The sequence below is a fragment of the Idiotropiscis lumnitzeri genome, chromosome 4 (genome assembly GCF_059441095.1).
Source record: "Idiotropiscis lumnitzeri isolate Australia: NSW breed Sydney's pygmy pipehorse chromosome 4, RoL_Ilum_1.0, whole genome shotgun sequence".
In the NCBI taxonomy this organism is placed as follows: Eukaryota; Metazoa; Chordata; class Actinopteri; order Syngnathiformes; family Syngnathidae; genus Idiotropiscis; species Idiotropiscis lumnitzeri.
In genome coordinates, this window is record NC_142394.1 from 11,173,806 (window position 1) to 11,201,242 (window position 27,437).

General features: G+C 42.5%; 2 protein-coding genes across 3 annotated transcripts; one reads left to right on the forward strand and one right to left on the reverse strand.

Annotated features, from left to right (window-relative positions):
• The first annotated feature begins 403 nt into the window (after positions 1 to 403).
• Positions 404 to 19,666, forward strand: LOC148338108 (serine/threonine-protein phosphatase 2A 55 kDa regulatory subunit B gamma isoform). Of its 2 annotated transcripts, XM_088292587.1 has the most exons (11): positions 404 to 1,104; positions 1,364 to 1,694; positions 5,048 to 5,204; positions 10,864 to 10,961; positions 11,216 to 11,381; positions 12,357 to 12,469; positions 13,514 to 13,691; positions 14,262 to 14,426; positions 14,763 to 14,932; positions 16,579 to 16,670; positions 18,040 to 19,666. In XM_088292587.1, exons 3-11 carry the CDS (start codon positions 5,123 to 5,125, stop codon positions 18,335 to 18,337), a joined length of 1,362 nt encoding a protein of 453 aa, XP_088148713.1. In that variant the 5' UTR covers positions 404 to 1,104; positions 1,364 to 1,694; positions 5,048 to 5,122; the 3' UTR covers positions 18,338 to 19,666. The 2 variants fall into 2 exon arrangements, with proteins under 2 accessions (XP_088148713.1, XP_088148714.1); XM_088292588.1 differs by lacking the exon at positions 5,048 to 5,204 and having other exon boundaries at positions 408 to 1,104.
• Positions 19,620 to 27,437, reverse strand: wfs1b (Wolfram syndrome 1b (wolframin)). Its single transcript, XM_088292586.1, has 10 exons — positions 27,290 to 27,437; positions 26,054 to 26,350; positions 25,585 to 25,661; positions 25,337 to 25,481; positions 25,084 to 25,257; positions 24,070 to 24,150; positions 23,764 to 23,924; positions 23,453 to 23,689; positions 23,247 to 23,365; positions 19,620 to 22,054 (listed from the first exon to the last, which is right to left on the reverse strand). The coding sequence occupies exons 2-10, from the start codon at positions 26,346 to 26,348 to the stop codon at positions 20,518 to 20,520; spliced, it is 2,826 nt and encodes a 941-aa protein (XP_088148712.1). The 5' UTR covers positions 26,349 to 26,350; positions 27,290 to 27,437; the 3' UTR covers positions 19,620 to 20,517.

The following is a 27,437-nucleotide window of genomic DNA, read 5'->3' on the forward strand; positions in this document are numbered from 1 at the left end:
CTGCTGGTAGGTTAATGTAGTACTGGCGCCCTTTTATTATGAAGCCATGCTGTTGTCACACTTTCAGAATGTGGCTTGGCGTCACCTGTTTCCAATTAATCTGTTCACCTGTGGAACGTTTAAAACAGGTGTTATTTATTTTCTGAGCACTCCTCAACTGTACCGGTCACATCAAATTAGAAATGAGAGATTATTTGCAAAAACAAATAATAAATAACGTTCATGGGTTCGAACATGTATATTTTGTCTACTCTGTGTAGTGCATTCAGTTTGTGAATGTTTGTATTCTGCTTTTATTTGTTTACACGACATCCCAACTTCATTGGAATTTCGGCTCATTAACAGAAATGCACGAGTGTGCTTACTCTCTTGTCACTATAGAATGGCTGTGTCCGCTTAGATCCATTGGTACATTGGTCAAGAAAGAACCTCTAAATGTTGAATATCCTCAGATGCGGTCGTCATTGTTGTCCACTTATATTACTCTCACTACATATGTCAGAATTTCTGATTGTGCCCTAATTTTGTAATTTCAAGGAAAAATCATTTGGGATACTTTTATAGTTTTCAAATATTAATTAAATCCCATGACTTTTTTTTTTTTTAGTTATAGAAAGGGCAATTCACGTGTTTCATAACGTATGAGATTTCTGTGCTATTATGTCTCGAGGTGACGACAAGCCTGTGTGTTGAATCACCACAGGTGACATTTGTTTTTGTGCCTTATCTCTTGTTAATTCCCTTCCGCTGCTCACTCCTATTTCTGTTCTTTAATAACCTGTGCTCAGTGGTCAGGCAAGATCCTGTCTTTGTCATGATTGGGTATTCTGCAAAGTGGGCGTGGCTTGGTCCAATGCATCACACAATCACAATTTTGCACTGCCACTTTCTCTCCCTCCCTCCCGCTCTACCTTTCACTCTGCCTTTTGCATACCAGAGTGCAGACTGCAGCAGGACCAGCAGGCTTTCCTCATCCTTCAAGAGCAGAGAATCGAGGGTCCGTTATCAGCAAATGTGAAAAGGGTGATTTTTTTTTTTCATTTTTTTTTTTTTTTCTCCGGGAGAATCTTCCAAGTTTCCAGGTCCCACCGCTGTCAAGTGCAAGTGAGTGTGTTACTGTGTTGGATGTGTGTGTCCATGCTTGTGAGTTTTGCTGCAGAAGCATCAGCACTGCGGAGACACCAACCATCGGCTCATCAAACACTCCCCTCCCCCCACTTCCTCTGCTAGATTATTCATACATGATTAGACTAGAATTGATGATTACAGTTTGATAGGTGTGTGTGTATATTGCCAGGCTGGTGTCTTAAATCAAGTTTTATGTTTTCTGAAATGTACTCACACATACTCTCACCCCTTGCAGGTTTGCATCTGGCCCCCGGTCTCCTGTGTTAGGACCCTCACTCATAACTTGGAACAGGTCTTCTTGCACACGAGCTTGCCCTCCCTCATCCTCATCAGCTGTAGGATGGCGGCTCTCTGCTGACGAGGCGTCGGCGAGCAGCAGTAATGGGCGCTGCGCTGGCCGGATTCCCCACCACCCCCTCCGATACCGCTCTGCCACCCTCAGCGCCACCACGCTGCACCCCCAGTACGGGCGCTCCCCTCAGCCCCGCTGATGGGCGAAGACACTGACGCCACCCCGACGCTCAACCACCGCGGCTTCCTCCCCGACCACAACTATGTGACTGAAGGTAAGCAGACCGGAGAGCGAATGTTTCTGTGAGACAAAAATGTTTAAGCATGCTCACATGTGCGACTTGAGAAAAATGTCTACAAATGTGTGCGCATGTGCACCAAGAAGGAAAAACTGCCCTGTAATCGTTCTCTAAATCTGCACAGACTGATGAACTGCTGACAGCAGCAGCAAAACGGAGTAACAGCCTCTTTCCAATTTACAAAATTGAATTTGGAATTTGGCAAGTCTTGCTCATTCATTCTCCAAGCCGCTTATCCTCACTCAGGTCTCCTGATTTGATTGTACTCTTATTCTGTTTATGTTGCATTTTTTAAGCTTTTGTAACCATCCTATTGCGTTTTTTTTTCACACTGCAGGAAAGAATTGATCTGCCCTGCATGTTTGTGTTTTTGTAACTGCAGACCTATAGCCCCTCTTTCATGCCCAGAGCAAGTCAGGAGCAAAGCATGGTCGAACTGCGTGCAGGGATGGAGTTTTTTCTTTTAGTATTTTCGTAGGTGCGCGGCCATTAGAAACGGGCCGACTTGGTTCCTGGCCAATGAAAGCAGATCCTCTCATTTGCTTTAGCAGAAGAGACACATGGTGAAAGCATAAACTGACTCACTGGAGTACATCCAGGAGATCGATGCGCAAAGTACATGTATAAGGAATGCATGATGTACAGTTGGTAGCTGTGAAGTGGGCACTTGGAGACCACCTTCCACCCCTGATTGTTTGACCCATACTTGTGCTGTCTACAAAAATAGAGCCTCTATGAGACGCATGTGCACTGTCTCCTCCCAAATGTAATTAAGCGCGATGTCAAATTGAATAGATAGCGTATCAGATTTGAAGCAGGGGGAATATTATAGCCAGTCCAGCTGCACTCACACAAACAATGTTAGTTTGTTTTCTTCTCCCCCGCCCCTTCTGTTAACCGCAATTACAATGCTAAGCTCACGTTTATGATGGATTTTCCTCCCTGTCACTTGAATTGAGGGTTCTGAGTCTGTGCTGTGGAATAATTACCTTCACTTAGCATTAATCAGAAGAGAACTGTTGAAGGTGTTGATTTTTTTTTTTTTTTGCGTCTGACTCCCCCATTGTGTTTTGTAGGATTTTTTCATGCCTTTGACCTTTCCTTTGACATGCTTCCTTAGAAATACTGCCTTTGTCCGAGAGGCCACAGAGCTGCAGGAAGTCGTTGGTGACATCCGTCACCAGCAACCATGTATTATTGCCATAGCAACAGTCTGTGATAAAAACATGCTGCTTTTCATGCTTGGCCGGTATGACTGACAGCTTCTCTCCGCCCACCAATAATGGCAGGATTAATTATTCTCCGCCTCTCAGACAGGCACTATTCCGGTTGAATTGCTGATGAGCTCTTAGCATCGTGGCCACACGCGCACACACGCACGTGAACACACACAAATTGCACACGAAGATGGGATGGTGCAACACATTACCCAGCGCCTGCTGACACATAGTTGCGGAACAATAAGTAAATCAATGTCTGAGGACCACTCAGTTAGCTTCTGTCACAAACTAAATTCATTCCCTGCTACTTCTTCCATGTCCGCTCCTCTTTCTCCACCCTTTTTCTATGCCTGCTTCTTTATCCATTCTCCAGCATCCTCCAGAGCATCTTGCAGGATTGCTGAAGTGGCGCATCTGCCAAATAATTAGCCAACATTGCTGAAAGGTTGTACGTTAGTGCTGAAGGCGGATAGAATGAGAGGCGTATGAGTGCTTCTAAAAGTGTTTTTATTTATTTTATTTTTTTTTGAATGTGTGTATATGACTGTTGCATTTTTACCCATTTGCCTGTGTGGCATTTATATATTTGTGTCTGTTTAGGAGAACATCCTGTGCGTCTTTGTTCCCTCAGGTTATATGAATGAGTGTGCACGCGCGTGCATCCATGTGCATACATAAAAGTACATCCCAAGACCTTTCCATGGGGAGTTCCCTGGCCTTCAAAACCTACAAAGGAGGGGTGCTTAACCTTCCTCCACAATTCACAATTTCTCCCCTCCCCACTTCTCACCGTCTTTTATACCTTTTCTCTTTTATTCCCTTTTCCCTCCTCACTAGCTCCCTTTGTTACACAAAGCTCCAACTGGAGTCGAATTGTCTCCAGGGATGGATGAGGCTTTGCTTTTTAATACTCATGAAATATTACTCATCCAAATATTGTGCCTTGCCTTCTGCTTTCCCCCTCATGCATTTGGGCATAACTTATGATTAATTTCTTTAAAAGGCTCCCGATTGCGTGTCCCATGTAGTTGTTGAGCTGTTGGATGAGCCTGTTAACACAATGCTGCACCTAATTGAGCTCGTCTAACTGCTAAAATCTTTCAGTGGCTCTCAAGTGTTATGTCATGTGGACGTTAAACGCCTCTGCTTTTCCGGGATTAATATCGCAACTCGAAACAAGAACTTGTGTGTGAATGCAAATATTTGATGCAAAAATGTGCCTTACTTAGTCTTCAATATAATCTTTATTAAATCTAATTTATTTATTTACTCATTAGCAGGGAGTGTCAGGTCTTTTATTATAAATTAGGCTTTTCAATTATACCAATACATTTTTTTTTTTTACAATACGTAGCACTTGTCATCTTTTCATTGAATATTAGTTAAATTATATGCGTCAATACATTATATACTACTATTATTATAATAGACATATTCTAATTATTTCAATATAGTGTGATCATTTTGTAGACCAGTATCATCAAATAAATCATATTTGTACAAAACAATTAATAAATGAGTAAACAATTTCATTTTGATGACTTCTACTAACAGTTGTATAAGATGTCATATAACAGTCCATCCAGAATGTTATTATTTTTATTGAGGGGAAAATAAGGCATTTATTTGATAGCAGTGGTACCCAGCATTTAATTCAAGCATGGCATCTATAAGAGCGCTGGTCACAAGTTGGGGAAATACAGTGGGAAGTTCTTCCAGCACTTCTTCCTATAATCCTGCTCAAAAAACATATTATCCTCGAAAGACATGCTTTTAAGAGAGGGCCTTCCGTGACAAATGAGCACCGCTGATGATCATTTAGCTGTACGTATATGTGTCCACTGTCCACCCTGCATGACTTTTTCTCCCTGCAAACCCGCACCCCAAAGCACATAATGTGTCATAGACAAAGTATGATCATGATATAAATCCCCCCTCTGACCTATTTGGTGAGTACTCATGGCCAAATGTGGTGATGTCGTAACCCAAACCCAACCTTAACTGTCACTCCCCACATCCTTCCTCCCTCCCGTCCTCCTGTCCTTCCGTCCTTCCGTCCTTCCTCTTTGCAACCCACTTCTTCCTCCTCCATCCTTGCTCCTGTTGCAGGGCTGCTCCTGGCTATAGCCTGAAGAGCTCCGCCCATCCCGTCCACCCCTCTCTACCCTGGAGTCCTCCCCCAGGATGTTGAGCCCCATCCAGGTGCTGTGCTCCGACATCACTACCCTTTCTCTGGAGCCTGAGCCGTTTGCCTCTTATACTGAAGGTGTGTGTGCTCTATCCTCTTCTCTCCCCAAAGGTCACATGTACAGTATGCCAAAACAATTGCGCAGTCTGAGACATGTGAGGGTGTTCAGTCTGTGACATGTGAAGGTGTGTGTTTTGGAGGAATTATTCAGTCTGAGTCTGAGCGTCACAAATATTTCATACCTCACTTTGTCAGTCTGCATTATTCCTTTTGTGTGCCACTTTTGCTTTAATGTTATTTTTGTCCCAGACTCTGTGATGTAGAAAATGTGTGCGCGTGCGATTGATTTCCTTAAATAGACGGCGCTCAGTCTCCCTTTCAGGCTTCCTCTCCCAAGTCAAAGATGCACTGGATAACATTTCAGTTTTTTTTTTTTTTTTTAAGTCTTGATACTTAATCACAGTTTTTCAACATCATTGTTTGCTAAACTGAGCGCAAATCCCACAACTCCACATCCTTTGTCATGGTAGTCGGACAAATCCTAAGTATTTTTGTTTAACATGGCTAATTTCACTAAGCAATCCAAATTGTCGCATCAGATTTTGAGTTGTTTTTTTCAGCATGCTCCTTCTAATTGTTTGTGTCAATGACCATTAGGCTCACACCAGTTCTGCTATACTGCGTCCAAGATCTCATTCTGTGCCATCCAAGAATCACTTCTCTCCATGTGCTTTTCCAATACAGTGCGCACACACACACCCACACCCGCACACGCGCGCACACGCACACACACAAACTGTCTGTTCCCAGATACAGTGACTTCTTAACTGTAGGGCAGGGATCAATTTAACCTCAGACAGTCGTTCACCTCCTCTCCCCAATCCGTTTATTTATTTTCTCTACTGGGTAATTTGAGTACTCATGCTTGTGCACACGTACACTTGAAAATACATGCCGGGTGCGCATGATGCACGGACATACTAGCCGACACACAAACATCTCCTGCTGAGCAGCGTCTTGTCCTCGCTTTTATGGAGTGTGTGTTTTTGGCTGTGCATTAATGGCCGGTGTTTTCCCAAAGCTGAAATATCCGTAATTGGGACAGTGGGAAGTCTGCTCCCCTCCCTGTCCCTATTGTCGCTCTTCTCATAAAAAAGGAATTCCCCCTCCCCACCTCCAACTCACTCGCATTCCCCCATGCCATTCCTTTTCTTTTTTTTTTATTTTTAATATATATTCCTCCTCATGAGGACTACAGTGAACGCCCATTTATTACGGTGGATACATTCCAGACACAGCCACAGTTGGTGAATAATCCACTATTTCAAAAAAGAAAAGGTTTATAAAAAAGATTTTCCACAATAGTTTTTATTTCATTTTTATTTGTTTTATTATGTTAGTTTTAATTAGTTTTTAGATTAGGTTTGTTACATTTTATTTGCTTAATTTGCTTAGTTTTTTTTCTTTTTTCTAAATGCTTCATTTTACTCTAGTTTTTATTAGTTTTAGCATTCGTTTTTTTAAATACAGTTTATTGAGTATTTGTCGCATGCAAGATTAAAAAATGTAACTAAGAATTGAAGTTAAGTATTAAGTGAAGTTAAGTAAACTGCAATTCTTAAATCATTGTTTGACCTTCCTTTTTACTGTATGGACGTACAGAAATACATTTAAAATGAATCTCGAAAGCTCATGCATGATAACCAATGACTAAGATAAAAACAAAGAGAATTATTGCTGTAATTGTAGTTATTTTTAGTTCGCTTTATCAACTTAATATGCAGTTTCGGTTAGTTTTTGTATTTTAAAAGCATTTCCGTTTTTTTTATTTCATTAACGAAAAAGTTTTTTCAAGTTTTCCGTTCACTTTTAGCGTTAGTTTTCAGTAACAAACAATCTTGACCCTTATACACGTTTAAACATTGAAACTGGTTTAAAAAAAAAAACAACGACACTTTTTAAACACATTGCATACATATTTAAATACAATCACATCGAAAATACTCTACCGCATGGGTCAGAGGTGTGAACACCCAGACCTAGTTGTAATATTTAAGATATTGAATATTAAAATAAATAAACATGGTTCCTCTTATAACATCAATGGGGCTGTGTTAAGAATTAACGAATCACATTCAAACTCATTTTACTTGCCACCATTTAGCGTACCTTTCATTTTCTAGTAGGTGTTTTTTTTTCTGTGCTTTCGAGCCCATTTATAGCAAAACAGCTGACTATAGCATTTTTCCATTTGTTTGGCAGATTTTGTTATTGACTGATGAAACCAAGGCTGTGCTTTTTGGCTGTAATTCCAAAATGTATTTTTAGCCCCAAAACAATGCTGCTCATCACCAAAAAATACCATAACCATTAACCAAAGTGAAGCATTGTGGTGATTGTGTCAAACTTTGGGGTATTTTCTTCAGCTGGAATATGGGCATTACGTGAGGTGGAGGGAATTATGGACAGTATACGAGTCAATGATAGCATAAAATCTTGAGCTTCTGCTAGAATGCAAAACAAATGCCAGGAAAAGCCTACTAGAACATCTGAACTTTATTTGGGGTTAATCAGAGACACGTTAACGGGCATCTGTGCAACCACGATGTTTCGGTTGTATTTCAGTCCCAAAAAATCTGTAGCTGTAAAGGTTACAGGTTATAATGTCTATTATTGGTTGAAAAAGTTTTGCAATGATTTATCTTGATTTTGTTTTATGGATCACAGAAAGCTGACCGTGAAGCAGAGGTGTGTAGACTTTTTTTTCCACTGTACATTCCACAAAAAGATCAGCAATATATCATGGCTGAGTTAGGTGAACCGTGACCTAGCTGGGGAAAATTCTTCATACTTTGCCCAACTCACAATACTGACTCAATGAATTTGTTTCCGCGTTGTTGGGTTCACTCCTGTTTGAGTGGTGTTCTTTGTGATGTGTGGACACAGCAATGTGGTGGTGAGTCAGAATTGCCTGCTGATGCAAATGGCTGTCAGTAGGAGGTCGGCACAGCTTGCTTGCAACAGCACACACATCCACAGGACTGATAACCTTGCAGATATGCATACACCAAGACACACGTGTGCACACACAGAGAATGATGAAGCACTTGTCTTTTCTGCATCTTGACTGTTCGAAAGTTAAAGAGATGAATGAGGTTATAAGATGGAAAGAAGCTCACAAAGAGGTTTCTCAAACAGGGAAAGATGAGAAGACTGTGTGCTGCATATTTTATGCTGCTACAATTTGTGTTCTTCTGACAGTTTTTGCTGATCTTAGCTCTTTGTAACTGTGAAGACACTGTTGTCTCGCTCTTAGACACAGACACGCGTAGTAGTAGTAGTAGCGTGCAGCACAGCCTGCATTCTAATAATTACCTGCGATAAGTTTGACTGCCTCTGATTTAATTATTTTCTGGGCCAAACTGAAGTGGCTCGATTATTTCACCATGCCCCTTCTTCCTGGATTGATTCAATCCCACTTCCTTCTCCACGCAAGTGCAATATACGGCTAGCCGTGTCGAGCACCACTGCTACTCGCTGGCTCAGCCTGTTACCAAGGCAACCCCGCTCATTGGAGTACACCCTCCTTCCCGCCCACCCCCTTCCTCCACCGCCTCCGCCCAAGCCCTTCTTCCCTCTCCATCTTTCCCATTTCACCACCGCCGTGAGTGTACTGCCGAACTGCAGAGTGCTGTGGGGGAGGGATGAGCATCAGGCTTGAATATGGAGAGACAACCACAAAGATGAGAAAGGAGTGGAATGTGGCCCAAGTGACAATCGGTGTACTGTCTTATGTCGAAGAAGGAGCAGTAACCCCGGACAGTGGTGTGTTAGAGTGTCCGAAGCGACGCCTGTGGGGTGCTTGTGTCTGGAGATGGAAAGGCAGAGAACCAACGCTTGCCCTCATCATAAATTCAGTCTGAGTCAAGGCTGCCACAAAATTGGCAGCACTACAGCTTTGAATCTCAACACTCTCAATAAATGCTCCCCCTGCGCTCTGCTTTTATTACAACCACAGCTTATTGGGGCCTGCTTTCTTCTGCATCAAAACTCTGTGGACTTCTTTGTTGAAGGCATGGAAAACTCAGCTATGACCTATTTAAATACATTGTTGGATCATTTGGTCGTGTCGTGCTTTTTTTCCCCTTTTCATTCTTTTTTTGGATACATATCTCTCAATTGAGACTAATAAAGCCATTTCAATTATTGTGTTGAACCCAGATTAGATTTACTAATTAGAAACATTTTAAATAACATTTTTTTTAACTCAGGAATACTTCTTTACTCAGTGAATGTAAAAAATGCAATCCAGCTTGAGTTTCCAAACATCTTCACGCCACACTATCTCATAACCATTGCACACTCACATCAATACATCACACCAAAATTATGATCGCTAATTTAATATCCTAAAAAAAAATTCAATAATTTATTGCACTGTCATTGATTCAAATGTTACACTTCCATGCTGGTAGACAGTCAGTCGTGGTTATGTGAAGCCACCAACTGTACAAACATCCTTTTAACTTCACAAACACAAACTCCTCATCTTCATTCTCTTCCCAAACCGTTTTTGACAGCCCTGCGCCATACAAAGTAATACATTCAATAATGACACACACAAACTCACCTCGTGAGGTGTGATGCTCATGGCTGGAAAAGGCGTGCTCTTAAGCGCTGTGGCTCGGTCCTCAGACTTGGAATTTTTCTCTTTATTTGCTGCAGTCATCAATTTGAACAAAACAAGCCTACTCGAATGTATCTATTCTCACTATTTTCTTTTGTTGTACATCCAGAGGTTCAAATATTGGTGAATATTACGCGACTTACCTTCATTCCACAGACCAAGGAAATAGGCAACATTTCTCATTCTCTCTATTTTCAGCATTCAAGAGTGTTTATAGTTTTCTTCTCAAGCTATTTTCACTTCTTCAAATTGGTTAATTAAAAATAACAGACCATTGTGGGGACAGAAACGCTTACTACATCATCAGTCTGACGACGCAGTTTTCGGCCTAAATGTCGGCGTCGTTCAGAATTGGCTAAAAAAACATCAGAAAATGAGCCTAAATTGACCATAGGGTCTATTTCCGAGGGATTTTATTTTCTGCAGACATCATTTTAAGCCACGAACTACAAAATAAGTGCCCATGTTTGGGCCATTAGAGAGACCCTTTGATACTCTCTAATTCTAATTCTCTTTTCCAAAGAGCCTGTTATGTCTATTGCAGTGTTTTGTCCAAATTTCACTGAAACAGTATTGGCAAGTGGAAGGTAACATTGAACCATATTCAAGCCTAAATTGTTTCATTCAACAACTGATGACATGTTCTGCATTTTGTAGGAATGAAAATATCTGCGTAAAAGTACTCTCTAATTGCCAAGTGGCGACAGATTTATGCAAATGAACACATCAAACTAGCCAGTTTGAGTGATAGATAATTACAAACGTACTTCAGCTTATTGTTATGGGAAAGAATAAAAAAAAAAAAAGTACGCTTATGATTACCCAAGTGTCACTACTCTTGTGGGCTGTAGTGTGAATCATAATGACGCACATTTGTGGCGTACATTTTCTTCTTCTCTTCTAAAGCCTGCACCATCCAATTGTTTAATTAAATCTGGTTGTGGATGCTGAAATGATGAATCCTTTTCGTGTGCTTCGTGCAATACCCCCAATGATCCAGCTGCCCCATCCTCCCCCTTCATCATTGTCTCTCTTTCTGTCCCCGTGCAGCCGACATCATCTCCACTGTTGAGTTCAACCACACGGGAGAGCTGCTGGCCACTGGGGACAAGGGAGGCAGAGTGGTCATCTTTCAGCGAGAACCTGAGGTAGACACGGTCTCAAAACACACAATTGTTTCACCTTTTGCACAAGTGGAGGGATGGATGAGGCCTGGCCGCCCTCCAGCAACAGTCTAGTTTGCTAAATAGTTGTGTGAGTGCGCATCATTACAGTTCTGCAAAGTCGGCACCACATTGCTTCCTCAAGATGGATTTCACCGATGTTACACATGCTGTTCAACCAATAAAATGTTTCTCCTCAGCGCTTCTCTCTTTCAACTCATTTTTTTTTCTGTCCATAGAGCAAAACTGACTTGTTCTCCCAGGGAGAGTACAATGTCTACAGCACTTTCCAGAGCCACGAGCCAGAGTTTGACTACCTTAAGAGTCTGGAGATCGAGGAGAAAATCAATAAGATTCGATGGCTGCCTCAGCAGAACGCGGCTCACTTCCTCCTCTCCACTAATGGTAAGTTTTGCCTTTGAATCCGGTGGCACTGAAACAAGTTAGTAATTGTCTAGATATTGCATCACGCTAGTGCAAAATGGTTTTCACTGCGATGTTTAACCTCCAGTAGACAATATCTGAGCTCAGTGCCTCATCCATCCAGCTATTATTTGTACCGCTTCTCCTCACAAGGATCGCGGGGGGTGCTGGTGCCTATCCCAACTATCTCTGAGCAGTAGACGGGGTACACCCTGAACCGGTTGCCTGCCAATCGCAGGGCACGCAAAGACGAACAACCATTCACACTCACATTCATAACCAGGGGCAATTTCAAGTGTCCAATCCACCTGCCATGCATGTTTTTGGAATGTGGGAGGAAACCCACACAAACACGAGGAGAACATGCAAACTCCACACCGGAGGCCGGAGCTGGAATTGAACCCACAACCTTGTGCACTGTGAGGCCATCGTGCTAACCAGTTGTCTACCGTGCCGCCCGTCAGTGCCTCAATGGAAGTGATGAAATGGAGAGCATTAGAGGGATAAATGGTATTAAGGTTATAGTCAAATCAGAGTTACAAAACCTAAGTAGATTTCCCCTCAGATAAAGAGATTTATTAGGTTTCCAACTTCCCGTTGTGTAAGGGGATTTTCTGTCAAGGGCTGACAGCCCTGGGCCGTGTGTCATTTTTGTATTGCATTAGGATGTGTTGTGTGTTGTTTTGGATGAATCCCCAATCTTTAAGTTCAGTTTCAGAGGATGGGACTAAAAGAAAAAAAATGCAAGAATGTGAAAACTTTTTATTCGTGTAAGTTCCCTTTTGTCTTTCTCACCCACACAGAACTTTTCACCCACGCTTTGCAAAAGCAACCAACATGGGAATGAAAAAAAAAAAAATACTAGACTGATTAACGAAAAAAGTTGAGGATCCTACATTAATTTGAATACCTTCATAGGAGCTCATCATAAATCTATTTTTCTGTTTCATTTACCAGATAAAACCATTAAGCTGTGGAAGGTGAGTGAACGAGACAAACGTCCAGAGGGATACAACCTGAAAGATGAGGAGGGTCGCATCAAGGACGTTTCCACTGTGACTTCCCTACAGGTAAGTCTGTCTGTGTGTTGGTCACGTTTGTACATGCAAATGTGGGTAACTGACACAAAGGGTGTGCGACAACAGAAGGGTTGGCAGTCCACATAGATCTAAAACCAAACAGTCAAAAACAGATCAACAAAAGCAATCCATAGCGGATTGTAAAAGGTTACGACTGAAACACTGCTCAGAATCGCTGCACCCTTATTTCCATTCTCTCCATTTCAGAGAAATAACAAATACATTTGCCTAATACAATTATGCACGCAACGCAGTCAACACGATATAAATCCTACACATTTGTCTTTTAAAAAAAAGTATTGCTGACTTTATTTTTAAATGGTCAACACTTTTAGTTTCTTTGATATCAGCCAATAAACGATTCCATATGTTCATTCCATAAACTGATATGCACCTGATTTTCAATGCATTATCAAAACTTTAAAAATTTACTTTCATCATAAAATTTGCCCTCTAAGTTGTGTCCTGCTTTATTCAGAATTTGAGCTCATGTATTCATCCAGATCTGTTCATACAAGAGTACAATATCGTGACTTATAACGTATGTGTTTCACTCTCAATAAAATTCCCGCTGCGCATGAAAATATGAGTGTGAAATACTCAAGGTGTTGTCTCCAGCTCAAGTCGTGATCAATAAAATAAAAAATAAAAAATTCTGCTCAATGGAAACGTCCATTCAGTCAACAGCAGCGTGACAGCTGCGTACTTTTGTCAATTTGCTTTTGGTTGCATTAACTTGTCATGGACATGACTGTGTAGTGGCGTAGAACAACAACACACAAATTGTGTGGTAATAGAAAAGCAGACAGATGATCTTTTCTCCATCAAGCTCAGCACTGCAACCCCATTGCTCCATCAAACAAATGAATTTGGGCTCTAGATGAATGAATTATTAATGCCAATGGAGGCAGACGGTTAAATATTAATTTACGATACAATCAAATTGCTTAAATGGAATCAACTGTCTGTATTTATACCATTTGTCATCTCCTAATCTGTCACATCTGCGAGTAAATGCCGCCTTTTGCTCTACAGGTGCCTGTTTTGATGCCCATGGACTTAATGGTGGAGGTGAGCCCGCGGCGGGTGTTTGCCAACGCCCACACCTATCACGTCAACTCCATCTCGGTCAACTCGGACCACGAAACCTACATGTCCGCTGATGACCTGAGGATAAACCTTTGGCATCTCGACATCACCGACCGCAGCTTCAGTATCCTTTGTTGCTCTCATGAGCAGACGAACAGAAGCAGCAGAAATGTGCACAATGATGTTGTAAATGAATGTTTTACTAACGTACACACGCGCATTGAGTACCACTTTGCTGCACAAAGAAAGCGTACTGGGGGAGGGGATTATTATTCTTGGGGAGTGAAAATGTATCTTAATGAATAATTCAAAGGCTGCATAAATATTTCAGACGCTTTCTGAGCTTTATTGCAGCTGAATATGTTACAGTATTGCCACGTTCCTGACCCAGACAGGATTTATTAGATTACAAATGATCTGACTGTCAAATGCATTTTCTCACAATCTATACTTCAATTGCTTTTGCTTTTTTTTCTCATGCAATGATTTTAATGATGTATGTGGGGGCTTTTGCGTTTCTATTCACATAATACTTACACTGCTCGTATTCATTATGGACCTGAGTGGATTTTTAATTAGTTTCCCAGGGACTTATTTAGTAAATAAATTCCACGGATTAATGGGAAAAAAAGTGCAAAATCAGCCCTGATAAGCCGATTGTTGTTTCCTTGAGCAATTCCGCCTTTTCTCTCAGACATTGTGGACATCAAGCCAGCCAACATGGAGGATCTGACAGAGGTGATCACAGCGGCGGAGTTTCACCCCCACCACTGTAACTTGTTTGTGTACAGCAGCAGCAAAGGCACCCTGCGCCTTTGTGACATGAGGGAGGCGGCGCTGTGCGACCGACACTCCAAATGTGAGCAAACCTGCTGAGATGCTTTACTCGTGTCCCAAAAATGTCAGATAAAGTATAGTCGCTAGTGAAGGATAATTTAAAGTAGCGGTGAATAACGACAGCTTTACTTTTGCTCCTATGCTCCCCATCCAGTTGCGAATGAGCATTTGTGTTTCTGTTCAAAATGATAAAAGGCCGAGACCGCACAGAACTAGAGAGTACATCTGGACAAGAATACTTAACGATAAATCATAGTCTGTGTGGCTTATTGTCACCCGTGTCTGTCGATTCGTCTCAATTATTCATCGTGACGCTCTACACATTCATCAAGTTTGTCATGTTTTGCCTCCACTCCAGTGTTTGAGGAGCCGGAGGACCCCAGCGCTCGCTCCTTCTTCTCCGAGATCATCTCCTCTGTGTCTGACGTGAAGTTCAGCCACAGCGGGCGCTACTTGCTCACCAGAGACTACCTGACTGCCAAAGTGTGGGACCTCAACATGGAGAGCAAGCCCCTGGAGACCTACCAGGTGAGGCAATGGTCTGCTGGGTTCAAATTGTTAGTTTTCACCATGTTTGACCCCAATGAAAGGGAATAAGGTCAACTAAACTGCTGCCAAGGAATGTGTTACATACATCAGGGTTGTTACATTATTGTGATTGTTTTTGGGGAGTGTGCGGGGTAGTTCGCGTTGGCTTTTCTGTGACATGCATTGGTGGTTATTGTCAAATTTAGAGTTATGTACAATTCTTGAACAAAAATCATTGGCTAATGACAGAAATTAGTGCTTGGGTATTGAATTACACGAACATTCGAAATATGTCCAGATGTTTTTGGTCAGTTTTGGGGATATTCCACAAAGTAAAACTATACAACGGTGACAATGTCCATCAAGATGAGTGACCTTTGAACTGACAAGATGCCCTTGAGCAAGTCACTGAATCCCCCTAGACAGCACTATTTGCACGGCCAATAAATTTCAAATCTCTCCTTGCTCCTGCCAAGTTGTTTTTCTCAAATATACCGTTTTGTAATTTGATTCTCTTTTTTAAAGAATTGAAATTGGGAGATTTGTGGCCTTTAGGTCTGAAACGAATACTTGTGCAAACATGCAATAGCTGTCTTTTAAATGCTGTCTCTTTACGAAACGGAACCTGATAATGATTATGATTATTTTTTCAATGTGTGGTCACAGCTCCCTCAAAAGACATTTGTGTGTGTGCGTGCGTGCGTGCGTGTGCGTGTGTGTGGGGGGGGGGTGTGTGGGTGTGAGTGTGTGCGTGCGTGAGTGAGCGGGGGCACATGAGGACGATGAGAAGCTATTTACACTCTCATGAAGATTAACAAGAAGAAGGGATACTTCACCCAGTGCACCTAGATCTGCAATGCAGCAGGGAGGGGGAGGAGATGGAAGAGAGGGAGAGAAGGAGGCTGAGGGGTTGGCAAGGAGAGGAAGTGAGAGGAAGACTTTTTAGGATGTGGCAGAAAGATGGAAGGAACTGTTGCAAGGTGACTTGAAGAAACGGGGAAGTCCATTTGAACTGCCATGCGTTCCTAGAGAATAAAGCACTGTCCTAAAAATGATGGAGCATGCATGCACAAGAATATAATTTGAAACTGTAAATGACACAGTGACCCCCACCATAGAACGAGACCCCTGGCGGGGGAAACAAAACCGTCACCAGGTTTGCAACCTCATCTTGGAGAGATGACTTATTGCTGACGGGATGCAGAATGAGAAAAGAGGGCTCGGTGCAGAGCATAGTAGCAAAAGAAGGTGTACATTTCAGCCCCCCGGAGCGGACACACAGTGCTGACACAGGCAGGTTGCATGAAATCACAGGAGTGGGGTTGAGAGCCAGGGGGGACTATTAGTCCGTCAACGTGTGTGTGTGCGCGCGCGTTTCGCTTATCATGGCCTTGGTGTGTGATAATAGCTGGACGTTAATGGCCTTTTAGATTAAAATGTACTCCTGGTACTTCATATTGCTGAGGGCGGGTGTTTCCTCATTAGCGATGCCTCCAGGGGGGGTTAGTGTTACAACGGTACACTGTTAATGTGTTTCCTCCATGTGTGTGTCCTCCATTTCATCTTCTATTTTTAGTTTACCTGCAGTCAAAAGCCAAGTGAAACAGATGTGTGTTAGATTGATTTTAATCGGTGTGCTCCTCCAGGTTCACGATTACCTCCGCAGCAAGTTGTGCTCCCTTTATGAAAACGACTGCATCTTCGACAAGTTTGAGTGCGCCTGGAACGGCTCTGACAGGTCTGTCTTTTAGTTTCATAACTCGATAGATAAAGCACACTCACTACCATTGTTTGATCATTTTGCACCATACAAAACATTTACATTAGTTGTATTATGAATTTATTTAATGAGAGACAATTATTGAGCTCACAAGGCAGATGGCGCTACAAGGACACAGTACAATGATTTCTTGAAATACGAGTGATCTGACTGTCTGCCTTCGAATGATTTTTTTTTCAAAACATTCTTTTGCCAAAATTTGAGGTACGAGCACCATGCAGTGGCAGTGAACCCAACCCAACTAACTTCACAAATTGCAACTGTGTGGCACAGAGTGAACAATTTTTCAAAAAAGAATTGTCAACCTGTTTGACCCTCCCAGTTGAACTGTCACACTAAACATAAAAGAAAGAGAATCACACGTTGTGTATTAAAACAACCACTTAGCTTTGGTTTTAAGTCTGTTAGCTTATTGTTACATATTGTGGAAACAGAGCATACGTAGCATTGCTGTCAACCTTTTAAGCAACTGAATACAAATGGTGGAGCGACACATGTAAAAATATAATATAACAATACTCTTTGAAAAACACCTAATATTACGATATCTTACGAAGTCACTTACAGTAGAAACTCTTTTTTGTTTGCATCTACATGATTGTACTGTACTGGCTCCGGTGGCCAGGTCGTGCACAACAGAAAAAGACACAATGAATGAATTCATGATGCACTGATTAATCCTTCACATTCTTGCTAATTATGTCTTTATTTATGTTTTTATTAAGTAAAGAACATCATGAGCGGGATTATTCCTCATTAAAAAAACAAAATTTGGTCAAGGTATTTTTTGCAAGGCTTATGTGTGCCAAAGTGAACTTCTAAGCCCACAAAGCAATTAGCTACATTTGTTTATTCAAACCAGAACCACTCTGAAGTCTCTCAACAGAAAATACATTTTCTAGACAGTGTTTCCCAAAATTGAGCCAAGTGTATCTGCTTCAACATTGTCTCATTTTACTCACACATGTACTTAGTGTGAAATCTGGGTCAGCTAAATTGAACACAAAGCTAATTTAATGTGTGGTGGTGGTCGACTAGTTAGCTAGTTAACACCTGATGATTTCTCACGGCACGCTAACTGTAAATCAATGGTTGGGAATCACTGATCTAAAGGAACAAAATGAAAGCTTTTGAAAGTTCAGGCTCAACTCCCTCGCCCTCTCCCAATATACCAAACCTCTATCCAGCCATGGAACATCAAGTAGGACCTGATCACAAACCACCTGCATGAAATTCATCTACATGAATCACTACATCATCCCCACTAAGCCCAGTAGAATGACTTTTCCGCCTATAATTGATCCCTTCACTGCTCTCGTGTGTGTAGCGTGATCATGACAGGAGCCTACAACAACTTCTTCCGCATGTTCGACCGCAACACCAAGCGCGATGTGACCTTAGAAGCGTCCCGGGAGAGCAGCAAACCCCGAGCCGTGCTCAAGCCGCGCAGGGTGTGCGCCGCCGGGGGCAAGCGGCGCAAGGACGATATCAGCGTGGACAGCCTGGACTTCACCAAGAAGATCCTTCACACGGCCTGGCACCCGACGGAGAACATCATAGCCATCGCCGCTACCAACAACTTGTATATCTTCCAGGACAAACTCAACTCTGAGATGCATTCGTGAGCCCCGGTCGAGATGCAACAATGCCAGAATGTACGCAATCACACACGCTCACCGGACGAAGCCTCAAGCGACAGGATCGGCATCCTACTTCAAATACAGACGTGCTCACCTCCTCATCAACCTCGGACAAGTTGAAGGACCTCAAGTCAGGTCATGATGGGATTATGGGTGGAGCCTTTGAGGAGTAGGAACCTCAGACTAGAGAGATGTTTACATGTTATTCTTTTTCCACCTAATCCTTCTCTATTTTTAGCCATGGACATACTGTACTCCAATTCAAATTCAATCCCCCTGCGTCTGCCAGCACCAGTGATGATAAATGGGGCATTGATGTGACTGGTTGTAGGTTTAATTTAAAGGTAATCTCCGCCTCCATTTATGTTTGTTTGATGACAATGACAACACAATGATGAGTATAAAATTCTCCTCTTGAGAAAAGATCTCTCCGGTTCAGGAGAGTTTCACATTCCTTCAGACAGAAGCAGAAGTGCGACGTCACGTGTGGATGCACACAATTATCTCCTCCACGTGTTTGCAAATCTCACTCGTTCTGCTTCTGGTCTGTGGCTGCATTTTGCGCTACTTTAATAGGAATAAAGCAAAAAAAGTTTTTTTTCAATGGTTTTCAAATCAGCAACTAAGCAAGAATATGCTGCATGTCAAAACAGATTTAGCCTACTGTAGACTGACGAACTGACTTGGCTGCCTTCTTAACCATTTAGACCAAGCTGTACAAAATGCTTACAGCACGAAGAAACCACTGATGACCGAACTCTCTTTACCTTTGCGTCTGTGGATGCTAACGCATGTTTACTGATGTTCGGTTCATACGCTTACATGTTACCAGTTGGAATGAAGCTGTACGGGGATCCACCCAGTATAAAGGAGAACCAATACAAATGTTTTGGGTTATTGTGATACTCTAAAATCAAAAAGGGCCTAAATGGTGTCTGTATGCATCAACCCTCTTTTTGGACATGTCTGAGATTTTTGTTTCAAATCCATGAACTGACTATGGACTCAAATGATTTTCAAGATGATTGTCTCCAAAGCGACAGCAGAGAGATGCTACTTTTTATCTCTTCAGCCTTCCTCACTGATTACTTTGCTAATGTCAAAAAATTGTTTATTTTTGGAGAACAATTTATTCTTTTATTTCACTTTTTGAATAAACACAAATAATCCAGTTTTCTCCATGTGCTGACCAAACAAATGTCAATTTTTTGCATATTTTTGTGCTCATGTACGTTGATGACAAACCTGTCAAACAGGCAGGCAGGGATTAAAAATTGTGGGTGGGGGTTTGGAATAAAGATTTCAACAATTGCATCCATTGTTGTCATATACCCGCTGGTACGTTTCTTCTAGTGGGAGTCGGCGTTACTGCGGACTAGGACGCCACCCTGTGTTGATACACAGTACTGCAGCAAAAGCCACTCTCCATTATTAAACACATGCAAATCCAAATCCACTATAAAAAAATACAAAACAATTCGCCATGTTTTTCATTAGTTTATCCAATTCTAATTAAGGCGACTCCATTGTTTGTTAAGCTTGGCATTATATGTGTACTGAACTCAATATAACACGTTAAATAATTACAAACAAGACTTGTTTCTGTCATATTTTTATGGGTCACTGAACAGGAAACACTGCTTATCCCAATTGAGACATAATCACTCAGGAGCGATAACATGTTTGATTCCTGCACAGCAGGCTTTTAAACTGACGTAAGATGAACAGAAGGCACAATAAATAATTGGAATAATGACATTTGAAATAAAAGGATCCCGGAAATGTTTAGTGTATTTAAAATGCAATGTGGCACTTGAACACAATTTGCTAATATCAACCACTTGATTCAAGCCTTACTTCAACAGATAGTCCCGTCATTTGAATCTGTGACAACGCAGCAAAAAAAAAAAAAAAAAATCTTAAAAATTATGAAAACATTGTTCACAAGTCCAAATGTGACCACACCAGAAGAGGTTTTGGAGGCGTCTTTTAGTGTTGACCTTTGAAAACCTGGGAAAATTTATTGCACTACTCACAAACACGAAAGAACACTGAAAATTCACTCCAAAGCTGAATATTCCCGTTTGTGAGGAATGCATGTATACTCAGAATGATTAGGTTCAGAAGCCAAATGAATCAAGCCACACTGGTTAGATTTACGTATACTAGCCTGTCACTTCTGTTCCAGTGTCCGTTTCGGTGTCAGAGAGTTGGTGTAGTTGTGCGGTCAGGAAAGGGTTGAAGAAGAAATCGAAGCCAAACTGCAGGGCGTTCTGGGCCGTGCGCCTCCAGTCATGCTCGATCTTGTACTGTCTGCGGCTGGACAGGCGGGCATTGCCGCATGATAAGCAGTGAATGGCTTTCAGCTCGAAAACAGGCCACTTGGAGCCCAGACGCCCCTCCAGGATGGTGCTGAACTCCACCAGGCTTCCCGTGTTCAAGTGCAGCAGCACCGACTTGAACTCACTGCTGGCACGCAGGACGATGTCCTTGGTGGCGTCTTCGTCCTCCACGATGGTCCCGTTCTTGGTCTTCCTCTCTTGCGGCATGCCCATTGTGACTTCGAACTTATAGCGGTCGAAGCGCTTCACGTGGCATTCGTGTTTGGCGAGATGTTTGAGTTTGCATAGGGGGTCTTGAAGCGGCGGAGCCAGGAATGCGTGAGGCCCCACAGGGCGATCTTGTGTCCCGTCGCACGCCGGATACGGCTGCCCGTACAGACAACGCATCCAATTACCCACCAAGACTGGAAGTAGGTTGATGACCGACTGCGCCCCATTCTCGATGTCCGTCACGCGCACGTATTTGAAACGGCCCGTCCAGGTGACCCTGTGGCCTTCGAGGTGCGAGCAGAGGATCTGAGTTTGGGCCATGTTGGATTCTTTCCACGCCGACGGGCCGCACATGTTGCTGTACTCAGGCCACGTGAGGGTGGAGTTGTACACCTTCATGCCTTCCGACCTGTACACGTACATCCAGCAGAAGAGCAGCACGGCACTGAGCCACACCAGGATGAGTTTGACGATGCTGCTCCTGGACAGCGAGTGAAACACCATGATGGGGTTCAGGCTAAAGCGGGTCCAAAGCCTCAGAACAACCGGGACGAAGCACACGGTCAGCGTGACGGCCATCTTGGTGATTTCCAGGGCCACAAACCACTGCAGGAGCTGGATGATGAGCATCGCGGCCAGCCCAAGGGAAAGAACAGGCAATGCGAACAGGAACAGGAAGTAGCCGGCACAAGTCCGTATTAGGCCGATGGCGGTGGCGTTATTGAGAAACACCAAGCAGAGCTCGCACCACGTGAAGCATACAAGATATGGCACCAGGCACAGGTAAGTCCCCTTGAAGCCTCTCAGCTGGGCCATGCGGAACAGAAGGTAAACCAGGTGGCCGTAGAGGGCGCAGGGCACTCCGATGTTCAACGCCACAATGTCACCCACAGGCACAGAGACAAACGTCCTCCCGAAGATCCTGAGTGCCCACAGGGAGTCAGGCAGCAGGTAAGCAAGGGAGCAGGCTCCTGAGAGTACTTCCGTGACCAGGGCCTTGCGAGCGAACAACTTGGCGGAGGCGTGGAGACTGAGGAAGGCGGTGACTGTGAAGAAAAAGGCCACCGCCGCCAGCTCGGAGCACGGGATCCACGACTTGTCAGCCACCGGGAAGGAGAACACCACAAAGACCACGGAGAGCAAGAAGTATCTGAGGTAAAAACAAGTATTTCGTCTTAATCTAATGGATTAAATTAAGTAAAGATCACAATAACATTGTGATTACATTTCATACGTGTTTTTTTAATGGTAGCCCTTTACAGGGCAATGAACCATGTGGTTCACTTCTAGTCTTGAATACGATGTGAGCCAATCAGTAAAGAATGGTAAGAATCATAAGCCGTAATCATGAAATACATTTAAATAAAAATGAACCATAATTTTACTGCTTATCAAAATAGTGAAGAAAATAAAATATAACATTTTTTTTAAAACTAATGTTTTTCAGTTATTCAGCATTTCAATAACTGAGTTGAATTTAAATCTCGACAGACAGACAGACAGATAGATAGAATTAATCCTTTTCAGGCATACGCAAAGAAATAGTTTTACACACAGAAAACAGTGTAAAATAAATATGAATGAGTAATGAAGAGGATAAATGAAGATTTAACATCACTTGTACCTTTTCTGAAGACTCTTGAAAGTGTATATAGTATACAATTTTCTTACTTTGTTGCATATTGTGTGAGAGGGTTCAACAGACGGCAAGGCCAATTCCACAATTCAAGATTTTATTAACAACTCAAGGCAACTCGGCACTACGTAGGCAACATTGGCGCAACACATCCTGTCAAAAGTGAGGCCTTGAAAATAAAAGCATATAACAGTTTCACCACATTTTCTTTGACGCCATATTTAGCAGCCGCACCAAAGTATTTAATCATTGTTTATTACGTGTGACTGCTAAATAGGCCACTATGAAGCCAAAGAAAGTGATGCTTTTATTTTCAAGGCCTCACTTTTTACGACATGTGTTACGCCAATGTTGCCTCTGTATTGCAGAACAGACCGGGAGGGTTGTTGTTGCCTCGACTTGTTTATAAAAGCCTGCATTGTTGACCAAGCTTTTTCATCTATTTAACCTTTTTTCTCCACAAATTACCAAATGCTTTGGATAAAGGGCAGGATTGATTCGAAAATATGAGGTGTGACGCGTGTTTTTTTTTTTTGTATAAAAACCATGCGATGAATGAAAAGTTAAAATTTTGTCCCAAAAAGTTTCCCAAAACTGAATCGTGTAGAAAGTACAGCATATCAAAACTGAGGTTCCACTGCATTTCCAATAGAGAGGGTCGAGCTAATCAACAACTAATTCCACAATTGAAATCATTTGGCCTTACAGATAGGGCTCCAAGTGTGTCCATCCAAAGTTGATCTCAGCTTGCTCCTGATCGAGACCAGGCTCAAAGTGAGCCAACAGGTCGGTTAAGGCCCGAAAGTTCTCCCAGGCTTTGGAATTCTATTTGGGATAAAAAGACAGCCTTTATAGATGTGTTCCGATTACCTACCTCAGATTATGAGCATAGTAAAAAATGGTTGGACTGACCTGGAATACCCGCAGTGTACAAATAATCATGGAGAAGAAGGAGAGGTAGAAAACCAGCAAAGGAATGAGGAAAATGAAGAACTCGATTGTGAGGTTGGAGATGATGAAGAAGAAGATGAGTGCGTTGACGTGGTGCGTGGGGATGAGGGCGCTGAGCCACTGCATGCCCGCCCGCGACGCCCAGTCGATGAGGTGCTCCTTGATCTCTAGCAGAGCGTGAAGCGGGAATTTCAGCAGCTGGCGCCAAGACAAACGGACGAGTTGAAACACCGTCGTAAGACCTTTCTACCCATGACTGTGACACTCACTACCTTTTGGTGTAGGGGCAGCTCATCTGGATTCTTCACCACCACGTCATCGTCGTCATCTTCGTCGCTGCCTGACACGGCTTCCATGGCGGAAGGAGGGGCGATTCCCTGAGCGTACTTCTTCGTCATCTCGACAAATTCATCCATCCCGACGTAGGAGATGGCTACAATGACCCAATCGCAAAAATGGTATCCCTGCTTAATAGTTTCTTTTTCATTTCACATTAATTAGCAGAGACAATATGATTATACGATCTTATTCTGCGGTTTCAGCAGAGCCTGAATAGTCAAAGCAGCGGTGCTACTTACACTCGCTGGTCACCATTGTCTGCAGAACTCTCCTTTGTTTCTTAGCAGAGCTGTTTAGTGGGCCTTGCGTGACTAGTTTGTCTGGAAATGGAGGAAAGATATTGTTTACTTTTGATTAACAAACAATGTCAGAGTGGTGGGCACAATGACTGCCCACATTAGAAAAGCACTGGGTTGGACTCTTAGCCCTAAAAAATTTAGTTCACCTCTAAAGGAGGCATGAATGATTTTCAAAAATAATCTAATTATTTTGTCACGGTCATCTTCCCATGAATTGTTTTAACAAACAATTTAACAATATATAGTATAATAAACCACATCACATGATTTCAAATTGACGTCAATGTATTTAAGTGCCATTTTCAAACTGTTTGGCTGCAAAACAGGGGAAAAAACTGTCGGTTCGTCTGCTTTTTTTACAGTAAATATTTATGTAATGTCTAGATAAGTTCAGTGCGTAAGAAGTGAAGTGCGCATGCCAACATGTCATTGAAAAGGTGAAGTGATAAGTCCACAGATCGCACTTGTTTGGTAGAATTTTGTGAAGTAGTTGGAATGAACGTCTCAACATCATACGTGCTAATAACTGGTTTGATATAAAACAATTATTTCTCAATGTCTGATTTTTTTCCTCACTGAATAAATGCATTTGAGTTAAAGGCTAGACTTCCCTCTTTTTTTATTAATGTTGGTACTATATAATTTAGGGGAAATTCTCAGAAGCGAAAGAACAAATCTTAGTGGTATCAAGGGGGTTTTTATATACAAAAATGAAGCCTACTGACCGACCAAAGTCAAGTTTATTTATTTATTTATTTTTTCAAAATTCCTGCCTTTGCAATTTGAAATTTGCCTTCTACCTCATTGTGATGTCGATTTTAATGCAATTAATTATTCAAGCCTACTCAAAAGGTTATAGTGCATTTAGGTTCTTCTGGAAATTCTATCCCAGAGCACAATATTCTTCCCTTTTTGTGAGCAGTTATGTGCCATTAACTAACCCCAACATCATACCTTGATCTGTGTGGACGTGTTCTACGTTCTCCAGCATTTCCGAAACCGCTACCGACTTTTTCTTCTCCGGGTTCAACTTCCAGTACATGAGCAGAGCCGCTTTCCGAACTCCCCTCTCAAAACGGGTTTCCATGCACAGCTTTTTCACCTCCTCGTAGTTCTCAAGAGTAATTCCTGAAACACAGGATGCAGCACAGTTTAAATCAGCAAATTGCTAAATGGATAACGTGATGGCAGAGGACATCTTTGGTACCTTGCCTGGAGGCTAAGCATTGTTGCAGCAGCTTCACGGCCTCCTTGCGCCCCTGTTTTGCAGCCTGGATCAGCCAGGTGACCGCAGTGCAGTGGTTCAGTTCCTCGTCTCTTTCTCGGGCCAGAGCCAGAAAGAAGCGGCCCATCTGGAGAGATACATGACACAAGGGCACTTTAGCTGTGCCACGGCCGGACCTTTCTCATTAATATGTCCCCGGCACAGCAAGTCCACCATCTGTTGACACTGACCTTGGTCTGCGCTTTTGCGTCACCTGACTTTGCTCTCTCAGCCACATCCTCAAGACTGACCACATCCTCTTGGTCCTCTGAAAGGAGACAGACAGGCCAGTTTGACAAAAAAATACATGTACATTTATACGTATCAACCCGCTTGAGTAATTCATTCCGTTTTTATCGGAATTAATCTTTCCTCATTGAAATCAATGGGAATGCCATTAATCCCTTCCAGCCCACCATTGAGCTCCTTCTAGTGTGCGTATATTTATTTACACTTCAATGTCGATCAGGAATATTCAAATTCTACTTTAAACATTACCCAAATGCTTCATAAAGGCTTTATGCTGCTGCCCTTGAACAGGTATGTGAATATGTAAACAAGACCTGTGTAAATGGAGTTTATAAAGCAGTGCAAATGTGATGAAAAATAAATAAATGACCATTTCAAACAGGGCACAGACGATATTGACAAGACTGCCACCTGGTTCAGGCGTGGTAGGAGCAGTGGCTGATGTTCCAGGAGTGGCTGAAGAAGCTGCATTAAGCTGAGCTCTCCCCAGCTGAGAGGGGCTTCTGACGGGCGTGCGCTGCGGTGAAGTGGTTGGCGTGGGGAGCGAAGAGGAGCGAGAATAAGGACAAGGTGCCGGCTGAGAGCAGGTTGTCGGAGGGCTCGGCATTGTGAGTTTAGGAGAAAATCCTGGCGAGGGAAAGTCTGTCCGCACAGTGGTGGCAGAAGAACCGCTGGGATTTGGGATGCCTGATGGTGATGGGTCCATAGCTGAAAAGAACACAAAACTACTGGTAACAACTTTTCCGAAGATAATTTTTTAATATGGAACCAATTCCAAAATGGGGTAAAGTGTTATGAAGGTTAGCATTTCTGCTTCAAAGTTCTGAAATTCACTGTCGGAAGCCGTCTTATGTGCAGTTTGCATGTGGGTGGATTTTTTTCTGGGTATTCCAGGTGAAAACCATGCATAGGTTAATTGTATGAAAGTGGGAACGGTTGTTCGATGACCAGACCAGAGTCCAGGGTGTCAGCAGGGACAGGCTCCAGCCCACAAGGTAATAGAAAATTGATCCACATATCTCTCATCTCAAAATCATAGAAGGACTCACTGGATGGTCTTTCAAAAATTCATTTGATATTGCTGATGGGTATTATAATTTAAAATCATCTTTACAATATTTCCAGGTGAATCTAAAACAATCTAGCAACATGACTAACATTTTTCCATTCTATAAATGCCTCTATTTTGACTGATCTATAGAGTTTCTCACATTTATTTTGCTTTTTAGGTAATGCAGGAGGAGATGCCACGTTGATTTACCGCAGCCAAATCAGCAGGTATTACATCACTAGCACATTGTTCCATCTGTCCAGTCTGCAATCTGTTATAGACTGGAATGCTAAATCGAGAAGGTGACATCCTTTAGCGTTCCTAAAGTGGAATCCAGCTTTGTCCTTTTTGGAATCCCCCTCGAAGCTCCAAACGACCTCGATTTAAGTTAACAGGTGGGGCGAACCTGTGGGAGGTCTTTTAAGAATATTTGGTGCAAATTGAACAGAAAGAGATTATGAAACATTAAATATGTAATAAGAGTTTGACTTTTTCGTTGCTAATGCTACTGTATTTTTGCAATACGTGTTGCAACAACGGTATATTCTGCTCAACTTTATGAGAGAAACAAAGTTTATCTGTATATGTCAGCCTACCTGAAGAGGAAAATCCAACCTTCGAGTGGTATTCTCTTGGTCACACGGAATCGCGAGTCATGTTGTCCTTTCGATTTAGAAGCGCTTCTCCCACTGAAAAGACCCCAGCGGTCTCTGTTTTCACGAGCCAAACAGACTACATACAAGT